Below are 14,222 nucleotides of genomic sequence, written 5' to 3'. Positions count from 1 at the left end.
TCAGGAAAGCATCTTCAAGGAGGGAGAACTACACAGGAATGAAAGGATAAGGACAGTAAACCAGGTGATGGAAAGCAAGAGTGGACATGCTGGCAAGAAGCAAGCAATACAAAAGTCTAGATGGTATATTTAGCAACTGCTGTTACAAGCTGCTCTTACATTCTAGGGCCTCGAGAATACTGAAGATGTGGCTTAGGCCCTGTGACTACTATGTGATCAGACTTTCACCAAGGGACTTTGCAGTAGACAGCCATGGAACAGTTGTGAGAAAGAGTGGTCTAATATCATACATACTAGGTGTTCCCTTCTACCACAGCAAAGAAGATGAGTGGAGCTAGGAGTAGAGGTAGAAAGGCCAGCTCAGAAGCAGCTGGTGGCCATCTTGCTGGGACATGCTGAGCTTTTCAACTAGAGTAACCATGAAATGTTCAACTTGGAAAGAACATTGGAATCAGAAAGGACATGTGTGGTTCAGATTACAGGGCACACACATGAAGTGGCTGAGGACAAAAGGGGCTGAGTGACCTCAGCAAGGTTGATGGCAGCCAAAGTGAGTGCAGGACTGCGTTCTTCTGATTTCCAGCCCAGTGACTTTTCCACACAGCAATGCCAAGTTCAGAGCAAGCATCCTGCTTCAGTTAGGTAATGCCCTGGAAAAGCTTGGAACTTACTTGGCCAGCATTTTTCCTGTCATTATCTGGGAGTGAGAACAGTCCTCCCTGGATAGAGGGACTGTGGAGCAAGCCAGACTGTGGGCCTGGATCTTTCCTTCCATCTTTTCTTGTTTTCTTTCTTATTCTCGATCTGCTCCCTGTCTGCCTTTACAATTCTCCCTCACTTCTCCTCCAAAAAGCCTTCTTCATCATATTCTACCAGGTCCTCTCGCTCGCCTGAGTCTGAGCTGTCCATAGTAGGAAAGAGTACACACTGGGTGGTTAGCAAAGGCTAACCCCTTGTCAAGCATGTTTTCTCAGCTCCCTAGTCTATATGCTATGTCACTGCTGTGACCCTGGACAGTTTTGAGGTTGAGGACTCTACTAAAATAGAGCTTTCCCATCTGAACTCTTTTCTCATCTAAACACAGAGCTAGATGTGAACATGTAATTTATAAGTTTTGTGTTATCTTTCTCACTAAATCATATGTGATCACATTTCTATATTGTCTCAATTTGGGATCCATTGCTGAAAAGAGACACCATGACTACAGCCAACTCTTATAAAGGACAACATTTCACTGGGGCTGGCTTACAGTTTCAGAGGTTTAGACCCATATCATCATGGCAAGAAGCAGGGTAGTGTGTAGACAGACATGGTGCTGGAGGAGCCTAGAGTTTGACATCTTTTTGATCTGCAGACAGCATAAGGAGACTATATGTTACTGGGCATAGCTTGAACATAGGAGAACTCAAAGCCTACCTTCACAGTGACACACTCCCTCCAACAAGGTCACACTTTGTCCAACAAGGCCACACCTCCTAATTGTGCCACTCCATATAGGCCATGCACTCAAACTCATGAGCCTATGGGGGCCATTCCCATTCAAACCACCACACACATACATTGTTGTCAGCTTTGTAATAATATTTTTTAAAGTGGAAACATTAAAAAACTTGGGGCAAGACTTAATGATTTCTTCAGTTCCTCCCAATATGAAATGTGGATTATATATCTTTAGAGGGTCCTGGCATGAAGCATCTTACTTTCACATTCTTGCTTGCTTCTGGTACAGAACAATAAATCATTTTCATAAATGCCTAGACAAAAGACATTCGCAATAAAAGTGGAAGGGGTCTTTAACATATATAAAGGTGTAGTGTATTGCTGAGCACCAAAGGACATGCTGGTAACTTGGAAGGTAGAAGAAATGCAGGAGGAAGAGAAGAACATGTTTTAACTTGAAAACTATGTGAACTAAGAAATTCATTTGAGTCACCTAAGAACAAGAAGTATGATTTGTAGAGGCTTTGGCCTCAGGGGTGACACAATTTCTACTATAGAGGACCCTTTGGTGGCCTTTGGAGGGTAGACAAGGAGAGAAATTCCCTTGATGAACAGTGATGAACAGACTGGAGGTGGTAGGGACTTGATCCAGGGACAGACAAATCCAAAAAAGTGCTTTGGATGCTGACTTAATAATTAAGTTAAAATCTGCTGTGTTTAAAAACTCTCATCCACTGTTGGGTAAAGCCAAAGGTATGATAAATTAGATGGGGAGAGAGAAGGTCATAGAGAAATTGACTGTATTACAGAATTCTAAATGAGCATAGACTCTTTGCTTCTACTGAGCAGAAACTAAAAAGAGAGATTTAGTTCATTTATCAAATAATTGTTTCCGATCAACAAGTTGTAGGAAGATAGCAATGGCCAACATTTCTATCTGCATGGATCGTGTATACATAATAAGCAATTCCAGAGTACCATTCTAGAGTGGGCTCGGTGGTGCTGAGTTGTAGCACATAGCTTCTCTCGTGGTCAAGAGAAGTGGTGGGGCCTGAGGGCAGCAGTGATGGCACATGGGACTCAGCCTGGGAAGAGAAGCCTTTGAGCAGAATAGATCAATGTCCTGAAAGGCACCCCACAGCTGCTCTGTAAGAACAGACCAAGGTGGGACAGGGGCCTTGAAGAAGGTTCCAGGGATGCAGGAAGAGATCAGATCTGAGGCTTCTGGAAAGATCCTTGCAGGGAGAATAGTGTCCTTCCTAACAATCCAGTGGCTCCAGCTCAACCTCCTGGCTGAGGAACTGCTCCTAGGAAGGTGGTTGTTCTTTAAACCATGCAGATGAAATCGATGGAATAATTCCTTCTTTGTACTAGGGGCCTAACTCAGGATTATTGAGCAAGGATTCTTACTCCAAGATAGGCTTTTTAAAAAGGGTGAGTAATGTCTTAATGAGTTTGAAGAAAAAGTGGTTTAAAAGAGGGGGGGTTGTAAGAAATATCAAAGGGGTTGTAAGATATAACAAATATGAGTCTTTTCTATCAAATTCTACAAAACTTGTATGTAAGAGAAGGGATTCAAATCTTTTTATTTCCCCTAAAACATTGTAGGACTCTTATACAAATTTTTACACTCTCCCATCCCCCATTAGTAAAATCTTTATTTACACAAAGGACCACTGCTGTATTCCAAGAATTTGATAGCCTGGAGCGGTGACCTCTTTCTCCTTCCTTCATTTCCTGTATGCCAATTCTTTTCAGACTAGCCAATTGAATTAAGACTCTGAGGTCAGACCCCAGCCAATGGGGAAAAGACACAGTCACCACCTGAGTTAGAATAAAAGCCAAATGGACTTCCTGCTTTCTGAGCACACCCTCTTGATCTAGAGTAAAGTTTGCCCTGTCCAGACACAAACACATATTCACACAAACACACACACACACACACACACACACACACAGAGAGAGAGAGAGAGAGAGAGAGAAAGAGAGAGAGAGAGAGAGAGAGAGAGAGAGAGAGAGAGACTCACTCACACATAAACACACATACAAACATATATTCACACATACTCAAAACATGCACTCACACACACATACTCATATACAAGCACACACACATATACACACTCACACACACATACATATACACTCATATGCACATATTCACACTGACACAAATTCACATATTCACACACATACACTCACACACATGCATGTACTCACACTGACACACACATACACACACAAACACACAAGTGGTTCTGGGCAGACAAAACTCAGAGCAAGCGCAACATCGGATGCTGGACTTGTGGGAAGTACAGATACACCACTGGGGGGGGGGGAGGAAAATGCAGCCTAGGACAGTGGCCTCAGCATGGGTGAGAACACAGGCTGAGGCTGAAGGGTCAGGGGTTCCCAAACTCCCAGACATCCAGATGTCCTTGGAAATCAAGGGGAGTCTAGAATGAAGGGAGCCCGAGGGCCTGCAATGAGGCTGGGGGGTTGGGGGGAGGTGGAACTCCAGCTTAGCTCAGGGAGTGAATGTCTGGGAACATGGAGGGGCCTTCCTTGGAAGACTTAGGAGGCAAGGCCCTATAGATGAAGGCTTCCTCCATGCTCCCCACGGCAGTTCTTGATGAGAGAGACATACTGTTTATTCACTGTTCAATGTGGAAAATAGGTACATACCACTTCCTCAGGGTGGACCAGGGATTAAATACTTTTTGCAGGAAGGAATGTTTGGGAAGGGAAGCTCATTGGCTAAACCCTCAAGGGCCATCTAGATACCTCACTAGCATGGAGAACTCTGTTCTAGGCCAGGAATTCCACTGGGAGTCCTCAGATTCCTCAGGTGGGTGCCAGGGTTTCCAAACCTACTCAACCTTACCAAGTTTCCTGACACAGCCCACTGCCCCCTCACCTCGCCCACCCCCCCCCCCACACACACACAAAGAACAGTGTCCTCAACCAGAAAAGACCATTCGAGGCAGATCTGGGGGGATCATTGTAGAGAGATGATGGAAGCATAGGCTGACCATGTGGACTCAGGTATAAGAGACATGTAGTATCAAAAGGACGTAGAAAGTTCTGACTAAAAACATTAGAAGGAAGAAGTTATTTACTGGTTGAGTAAACACTCAATGACAGTCTCAGAGTGAGCCAGAGATTTCCGTTCAGATATGTTAATCCTTGAGTCCGTTCAGATATTCAAATGGAGGCTGAGGTTTAAAGAGTAGTGTTCACTGGAGATGGGAGGTTGAGTCTTTAGCAGTTATCAGTTGAGAGCTGGTTGTTTAAATCAAAGGAGTGGAGCAGAGACAAGGACAGAAAGAAGTCTGAGCCTTGAGCCCAGGTCTCACAACCGGGATCTTAAAAGAAACAAATGAATGAAAAAGAACAGAATTCTGGGAGCGCCTCCTAATGGAAGGGTCAGCTGAGTCCAAGGCTGCTGCTGGTCACTGGGGTCAAGGGAAAGCTCATTCAGAAGACTGGACTGTCTAAGCCATGGGAGAACTAGGGGCTAGGAGTGGGCTTTTTAAAGAGAAATTTTGCTATCAAAAGCTGAAGAAAAATGTAGAGACAGCTGAGCAGGGTCATGAGCTGGTGAGTGTGTTCACTGTTGAGAGATGCTATCACTCATTAGTATGGTAAGAAGGCCAGCAGGGAAGGGACAAGTCCATGAATAGGTAAGAGGGGTGGGATCCAGGTGCTCTTCTTCAGTGTCTGATGGAATATCTTTTCTTCTGTGTTACCTACACTCTGGGTCCCTTTCTGGTGAGGATCATCATGAGGCAGAGACCTCATGTGCGAACAGGGAGCACAGTTTGCGGGCTTTGTCACTGACCAGAAACTTCCCAGGCTTGGCAGTCTACACAACCCTTAAGCATGTGTAGCAAAATTTCAGCCCTGCCTTGAGGCCACCAACTCTGTGTTCAAGCCCATGGCTTGGCCTATGTATACTGTCCACCTCTACCATTGTACTGTTGGGATGGCACACATGTCGCTTATTTCAAATGACATCTTTTAGATACTTGTGCTACTTTGAAAACATATACCCTTGAGGGCTTGGGCAAGGTTCACAGATGGTCTTAAAGTGAACACAAAGAGCTAAGCCTCTTCACTGTATGGTTTTTGTGGGGTGTCCTGGGTCAAGAGGGTATCAAACCATTTTCCTGGGTCATCCCCGGCTGCCAGGAAGAACCTGTCCTTTCCAACCTTGACATTCTAAGTTTGATGTGGTCTCTCTCTGTTGCCTTCTGGGGATCCAGGGACTGGATATGCCTTTGGTTTTCCATTGCTTTGTCTGAAGCCCTTTGTACCTACCATCAGCAGGAGTGGGAGACAAAACTGAGATGAAATGGAAAATAAAACCACAGAGTGGGCTTCGCCCTACTTTTGAGCAGTAAGATGCCTTAAAACTCTAAGAAGTTCCTGAGGTTCTTTTGCCACTCTTTCCTCAAACCAAGTATTTCAGTCCATGGCCAAAGACATAAAAGAAAAAGCAGGGGAAATCAAATCAAATCCTAGTAGTGTCTGTGGTAGAAAATCTACCCGGATAGGCTTGTGTGAGTTACATAATATTCCAAAAGTCCTGTTATCCTCAGTGGGAGATTTTAGGGGATGATTTGGTTTGTTTGTTATTGGAGACACACCAAAGCTTAAGTGAAGAATTTCTGATAGAACGTGGGGGCCCTGTGCTTGGCAGGGCTCTAAATGTCACCTCTGCCTTCCCGGCATCAGCCTGACATCAGAGGTGAAGGAGCCCCTCACAGCAGGAAAACTGGAAACACCTAAGAACCTCTGAGAAGGTGAAGTGTACCTGACCACGGAAACCTCAGTTAACTGGAGAAGCAGAGCCCCCTTGTTCCCATTTGTGTCTCCCTATTTTTTTAATACTGCACCCGTGCGGTCCTATGGTTTTAAATGTGTCCTTAAATAGGAACTAAATACATTACATGCCTCATTTTCCTTTGGATTACATTTGTGAGCTACGAGCCCAGGGAATTCTGCTCTCCTTCCAAGCACACTGCAGCCATGAATTCCCAGCCCCACCCTAAAGCACAGCCTGGACCTTCCCACCACTGAGTTAGACACAGTCACCGTGACGTGTGTTTCTGGACACTATGGCAGAACAGTACTCTTCTGTTTGTTTTAATGGTTCCTAGCCAAGAGGAGGAAAAACCTTAAAATTTGATTTAATTTTTTTTAAAGCAAAATCCATGATGTGGAATGGAGCTCAGGCCAGCTCCTCGAAGGGGACAAATGTTCACTGTCTGTGTCCAGTGATGGGAACCATTCATAGCAGTCGACACTGTCACCTTAGAACTTCTTGTGCTCACAGTGGCATTCCAGTGACCCATGGGGGATATTAGGGCTTGCAGAGTCCCAGCCTAATAGCCACTGATCTCCTGGGTTAGCCATCAGGCCCCTGGGCTGACATGTCATGATTGGCTCACTTTGAATGTTGACCCTAGAGGTCAGGTATGTTAACACATCCTTCTCTTTGATGCTCACATGCAGACTGGTCTTTAAAAAGCAGGGTCTGTGAGAGAACCTAGAGGTTCTTACATCTCACCCATCACTTTCTTGCAACTATCCCAAGCTAAAGCCTGCTTGAGACTACCAACCTTCACCTTATCCCCACCCGCTTGCTCTCTCTACATCTGTCCAGATGCCACTTCACCAAAAGTTGTGTGTCTTGATACGTACTGTTAAAGCTGATAAGACGTATTATGTCACTTCCTCCTGGCCAACAGCCTGCCTAGCACATGTTACCCTGTTTCCTCTTGGGGAAATGAAGACGTTCCAGGACAGGCAGTAATTCTGGACATTACATTTGATCATAACTGATTCTTCACTTCTCTGGGGAGCTTCTGTTTACCCGGGAATGGTTTGGCATCTTCACTTGGAGTCTTAGTGAGATCATGTTTCACCCTTCCTAAAAAGATTTTAATTGACACATAATTATGAGTATTTATGGAGTGTTCCATGTTGTTTTAATACATGTATACAGTGTGTACTGTATACATCAGACCAGACCCTGGGTCTCATTTATCATTTTTCTGTTTTGTATTGGGAACATTTAAAATTCTTTCTTCTAGCTATGCTGAATTATAAAAATACGTCACTTAGCTGGAGACATGCCACTTTGCAAAGAGAACACTGGATCTTATTCCCCCTTCTAGCTGTGTTCTGTACACAATCACCAATTTTTCTTTATTGCACCCAAACCAACAGCCTATCTATGGTGACCACAATTCCACCCTTTATTCTTTAGGCTCAACTCATTTAGCTTCCATGCAAAAGCAAGAGCATGCCATATGCCTGGCTTATGTGTCTTATGTCCTTCACGTCAACCCATGTTGCCACAAATGACAGGATTTCATTATTTTTCATCTCCAAGTACTGTTTATACACACACACACACACACACACATTCATCAAACTTGGTTGATATATAAAGGGATAGATAGATAGATAGATAGATAGATAGATAGATAGATAGATAGATAGAAAAACAGACAGATGTATCCATTCATCAGTCAACATTGGTTGATATGGAGCGCGAATATTTCTTAGCATACACATTTCCTTTTCTTTGAACACACACACACACACACAACACACACACATATATACATGTATATATATGCATATATATACGTATATGTGTATATATGTGTGTGTGTATATATACATATATATGTAATATATATATATATATATATATATATATATATATATATATATGACTTGCCAAATACTGTCTCCCTAGGAATCTGTCACACTTTCTCTGTCCATTCATCTGCTCATTAATGCTGAGATGTTTCCAGCCTTTAGCTGCTGTGAATGCTGTGGACAAGGCTTTATGCATTCTTAACCTTAATCTCTTAGGTTATGCTCTAGAGTTAGCAAAATACCTCTGTATTCCTTTTCTTCTCACTCAGGAAAGCTAATCATTTTAACTGGTCTTGTTTCCTCCCTGCCCCAAGCAACTTTTAAAGTGAAATTTATCATCCAGAATCCATATGGTAACTACCTATTAGACACACCCTTGTCCTTGCCCCTGTGTTACGATGGAGTTTGAAGAGGGTTTCCAGGATGATTAATCTAGCTCAGTCTGCTCTGGTCCTGATGCTGAGTCATGGAAGGGTGAGTAGTGTGCAGATGACAAATTAAAACTTATGGGGATGGTTTGATCAAGATGTTAGGGAAAGGTAGGAGATGCCTGACTTTTCCAAGAGAGTTCCAAAGATGTGTGAGTGGAAATGACGAGACAGATAAAAAGATAATAGAGGGTTTCACAGGTTTCACAGAGAGTCCAAACTACACAAACAGAGCAGCTCACTGTGCCTTGAAACTTTTAAGAGAAGAGTCTGTGCTGCAAGAGAAGCTGGCAGAGCAAGAAGGAGCAGGCAAATTGGCCAGCACTGGCTGGTACCATGTGGACCTTACAGAGCAGCACTGCCTGCCTTTGCCCTGGAGCATCCTGGAGAGACAGTCCACCCACTACTGCCTTTTCCCTTTGTGTAGCCCCGTGTCCTTCACACTGGAAAAGGGCAAGCCCTTGCTCTGCTGAATCCCACACAGGAACTGGGCTGGTGGTCAAAGCTGAGGACCCAGCATCTGGTCTGAAGGACCTTTGCGAGACACAGGACACCCATCACCCAGCATGCAGTCACCATCCAGGTGGCAACAGTGGGTTTCTGGTGCCCTTTCCCAATGTCATTTGCTTCCTGATAGATCACGGCATGACTCCATGACAGCACCCTGACTGTACTACCTTGGTGCATCCTTTTTTTTAGGTGGGAAGCAAGAGACACGATCAGGAGAAGTGCATGCTAGGAGCTATCCCACTGCTAAATGCAAAAGAAAGGGGTGGCTGGGTCTTGATTGTTAGGAGACCAGCGGGCCCCACGGCTGCTACTCACACTGTAAAGGGAAGGCAGAGCTGGCTGCACATAGCTGTTCCTCGTCATGTTCTCTCATTTTCCAAAATGGGAGCAGTCATACCTCTACATTCTTCATAATCCTATTGTCTATTAAATGGCTTGACATGTATTTTATAAGCATATGAAATCCGCAGTGCCTCATACAGAATAAAAACTTGCTAAAAAGTCTTGTGAATAGATTTAGTTCACAGCAGTCCTGAGGCACAGAACTGTTACAGACCTGACAACACAGTAAAGTGGCCTGAGCTTGTAAGTGTGGTTTCAATCCTGGCTGTCACTTACTGCCTTTGTATATCCCAGGGAATCACTTAACTTCTCTGAGCTGGAGTGATCCCTCCATAAAGAAGTGGAGGAACTGGGTGGTGTTGCTTGGAGCAAAATAGATTCTAGAGGCTCAGCCCCAGACAGTCTGACCTCATAGGTGGGAGGTGGGGCCCAAGGAATAGGAAGTGCTGAACTTTTCTCTCTCTCTCTTTTTTTAAACTTGTTTTTATTTTATGTGCATTGATGTTTTGCCTGTATGAATACAAATAATTGTGAGCTACCATGCTCACATGCTGGGAACTGAACCAGGCTCCTCTAGAAGAGTAGTCAGTAATCCTAACTGCTGAGCCATCTCTCCAGTCCCATGTACTGATCTTTCCAAAGCTTCCAGAGGGGATGCTGCTGCTGCTGCTGCTGCTGCTGCTGTCGTTGTTGCTGCTGCTGCATGTGTGGTGTACATGGGTATGCATGCTACCACATTCCTGTTGTTAAAGGACAACATTGTGAAGTCAGCTTTCTTCTTCTACCTAGATGGTGGAGACAGGGAGTTTCCAAGGGTTGATAGACCTCAGATGGTCCAGCTTGTAGGTAGCAGCTATAGTAGCTGAGCCATCTCGAGTGTTCCTGCAGAAAAGCCTTACATAGAGGCAGGGCTGAAAGTTGCTTAGATGCATTGCATGCTCACTTGCTTGTTTTTGGTTTGGGATTAAAAAGAAAAAAATCTCTGTCCCAGAGAGACTGATCAAAAATGCAGAAGTTCTGGGCATAAGAAAAACATTCAGTATATCTACAACTGTGAACAGATGATAGGAAACGGGCAGCCAACGAGTTGCTTCTCACTTTAGTTTGAAAAAGAAGAAATATTCAGTCTTTTTAGGAGTCTTGAACTTGAAAAGTGGTAAGAAGTTTAGCCTAAGCTTCAGTCATAAACTATAGAAACTCTCAGTGGGTTAAGGATTTATATCTGGGGGTAGTTCCAAAATTTTGTCCTCCCAAGAGATATAAATGAAAGCCTTAAGAGTTTAACATAGGGAGGGAAACTGTTCTCAAGGCGATGCTTTAAACATTCAGGCTCCACTAATGTGGGGGAACAGGAGAGGAAGGCCTGGGCTAGCAGGAGTGGTGTGGGTCGGGGCAGACTCTGGTCTCTGCACTTAGGTTTCCAGAAACAAACTTAAGGTCATGCAGAGCCTTCTTTTTCCCTATAGGTTTATAGTATTAGTTGCCCAATAAAAGTTGGGTTAATTTTACAACCCAGGTAAGATTTAAGCCAAAAACAGGCTTCACCATTACTGTAGGATTTATGAAAGTAAACACGTAGGGTGCCTGAGGAACTGTGCAGCCCTGGAGTTGCAGGTCCTTCTGTCAGGCAAACGAATGGCATGCTCCTTGGTCATGTGTTTGAAGTTTTCAAGGCTTTACTATACAAACTATCTCAGAGTGAACCTAAGATGTTCGGCTCATCCTTACCTTCAAACTGATTCATCCAGAGACTTGGTGTAGGAAGCTACAGAGAATGAGGCTCCTGTCTCATGGCTTTTCACCCATTTGGCAGCTACTCTGAGCCTGCTAGTCTTGTAGGAATAGGAATAGGAAACTGTAGGCAAGGAAGGCTAGTTCTATAGCACTGCTCACAGCCATAGTGAAAGAGGGGTGGGGGGAGGAGGGAGAAAGTGTGTGAGAAACAAAGAGAAAAAAATAAGCACTTAACAAATGTCTCCTTTTTGAATGTCCTCTGAGTTCACCATAAATATATTAGTAACAGTAATGTACCATCTCTAGTCTCAAGGGACTTCTAGCAGCCAGTCATGGTAGCTCCCAGTCACTTGACAGACTGCAGTAGAACTATTACACCTTCAAAGTGGGGCTGGACAACAAATTCAGACTAGTCATAAACAAAATCAATGTGTCTGGGGCCATAGCTCAGTGGTAAGTACTTACCTAGCTTGTATGAGGCCCTAGTTCCATCTCCAGCACTGCTAAATTAATACATAGGCAAATAATAAGCTTTTGTATTATTTGATGGGGTTATATAGCTTATACCTATAGGGCAAAGAGGCCAGTTAGAACCTCTGTTTTAAAGGCAAGGACCATGATGCACAGGTCTGGGCCAGCCTGCCTAAAGAACACAGAAAGAGCATTTTGGTACCCTGTCTTCTAACGTAGAAGAAGCCAAAAGATGCAAAAAGGGTGTTACGTGTTGACATCAGCCAGAGGAGAAGAACTAGGGTAAAGGTGAACTCAAGAGATATAGCATGCTGTCTTCAGGGTAACCTACATCTGTTATTCCACCCCCTGACTCTACCCTCTCTGTCTTGTGTATCCTCACTGAAGACTTTGGTGGGAGTGGAATGTCCATCTTGAATCCTGGCCTCCTGTCCTATGACTTGTGGCACTGCAGCTTTCTTGTCATTGCCTGTCTTCAAGATAAAGTCTACTTTCCTTGTTCACTTATTATTATAATTTTAAAGCAGCAAAATTATTGTGCCTTTTTTCTCTTTCTTTCTTTCTTTCTTTCTCTCTTTCTTTCTTTCTTTCTTTCTTTTTTTTTTTAAAGTTTTAATGGTCATAGAGGTAAGGTGTCTATTGATGTTCGCTCTGGAGTTCCTTGGATTTAGTGGCTGATCTCAAACCTTTTGGTCTGTGGCTTGCTCTGGCCTCTTGTAGGTAAGCAGGACAAGTCTTAGCCAGTGAGGAGCCATGAAACTCAACTGTCCTCCCTCCCTCCCAGCTGTACCAACTTCCTACCCTGTGGATCTCCTAATTAACATGTCAGTTGCTGTGGATCCTGTGGCTAATGTGCGCACGCCTTTGTAGCAAATGGAGCAGAAATAATCTGCACTTAGAAAACAAAAATCTGTAGAGCATGTGCCCAGATTTCCAGCTTGTTTTCTCTTCGATCCCAGGGCTACATCATCTTCCAGCCCACCACCAGCTGCAAAAATAAAAGTTCTTTCCCATATTTAAGGATGATTTTGCGCTTCAGGATGATTTTCTGGGGGTGTAGGAAACTTGACCAATGTGACCAACAGATGTTTTAAGGGATGTTTGAGAACTGATTTAAAAAAAAAAAAAAAGGATTCTGTAAGTTTAGTCTTCATTATATGGTGCCCAACTGCGCCCCCTCGTGACCATTTGCAGCATTGCGCAGCCCAAGTGACCGGTGTGGGGGTAGTTCTGTGCTAAGAATCATTGTGCTTTGTTTTTAGAGATGAGTATGAAGAAGATGGATTCTGTCAGCCATACCGAGGCATTGCGTGTGCACGATTTATTGGCAACCGCACCGTGTACATGGAGTCTTTGCATATGCAGGGGGAAATAGAAAATCAGATCACAGGTAGGTAACATCAAAGAAATGATACTTAGCCTTGCTTAACTATTTTTCTTGCCAGAAGTTTTTCTGGGCTTCTTTCCTGACAGAGAATTAGGCTAAGCTTAGGGTTGGGAGTGGGACCATAAAGAGGTATAAGATGTGATCTCTGTGCTCTGGAATTTACATTAAAATAATTTATTAGAGGTTAGTCTTGGGAGGAAAAGGAAGCTTCGAGAAGTCTCACATTCATGCAAACACTCAATAAATATTACTGAGTGCTTTCAGTATTCTGGGACCAGACTGGACACTTGGGGATAAGAGAGTGTGAAGGAGCCAGGTGTGTCTCTACTAGCCTCACAGAGCTTGCATTTGGAAGCAGTATGGTGTAGACTAGGAAGGAACAAACTTGGACTAGAACATTCATCCCAGATCTGTCGTTACAGAGACATCAGGAAACTGCTATTCTCCATGTTCTACAGTGAAACACTTCCTAATACAAGAGGGAGGGAGGTGTGGACCACCATGCACCATTTTGCACCACTTTTACTTGAGGATTTTAAGAGAGAGATGGATAAATCCATGACAGAAACATGGGCGGGAGAAAGGGCTAGAAATTCTGTTCTCCGAGCAACTTGACAGAACGGAGAAGCAGCTGAGGGAACTGTTAAACCAAAAACAAGGACAGGAAGTTAAGTTGCTTTTGCTGAAGCCCTCGGAGTGGGGGTGGGGGTGGGTTGAGAACAAGAGTAGACACAGGCTGGACAAAGAAGAGCCACTGAGCCCAGGGTTTCCTCCCAGTCCAAGAGCATTTGGACACACTTTAAAATAAAGATACACATTAAATAAATGGCGTTCTGATATAAATATTTGGTAAACAATGTATAATAGCCCTCTCTTGCATATGTTCAGTGGGTATCAGCTTGCTGAAAAGTATTACAGTTCCATTTTGTTTTTGAAAAACTCATTTCATTTTGTTTGACCCAATGTTTCCCAGACTTGTTAGCCTCTGTGGCCCTTCTCAGAAGCACTTAATATGCTTTCGGCTTAATGGTCCAAGGAACGCACTTTGTGAAACAATGTAACCAGCCTCTTGTGGGGGGGGCAGGGCCTACAGGGCTGGTGCACTTTTGGTATAGATGCCCTACAGTGTGAGGTTAGGCTAACAGACCCTGAGATCGCACAATGCATACTGGGACAATGCCCTGTGCAGTGTGAGGTTAGGCTAACAGACCCCAAGATCTCAAGATGCATACTGG

General features: G+C 43.9%; 1 protein-coding gene across 1 annotated transcript in view; it reads left to right on the top strand.

Moving 5' to 3' along the window:
• Positions 1-14,222, top strand: part of Ror1 (receptor tyrosine kinase like orphan receptor 1) — a 348,352-nt gene that overhangs the window by 299,979 nt on the left and 34,151 nt on the right. Inside the window, exon 5 of the mRNA XM_034504011.2 lies at positions 12,863-12,990. Within this exon, the coding sequence (XP_034359902.1) occupies positions 12,863-12,990 (128 nt within the window). The remainder of the gene's footprint in view (positions 1-12,862; positions 12,991-14,222) is intronic.

The sequence above is a fragment of the Arvicanthis niloticus genome, chromosome 5, assembly GCF_011762505.2.
Source record: "Arvicanthis niloticus isolate mArvNil1 chromosome 5, mArvNil1.pat.X, whole genome shotgun sequence".
Classification (NCBI taxonomy): Eukaryota; Metazoa; Chordata; class Mammalia; order Rodentia; family Muridae; genus Arvicanthis; species Arvicanthis niloticus.
The sequence above is the reverse complement of the archived record's forward strand: the minus strand, read 5'-3'. Positions and strand labels throughout refer to the sequence as shown.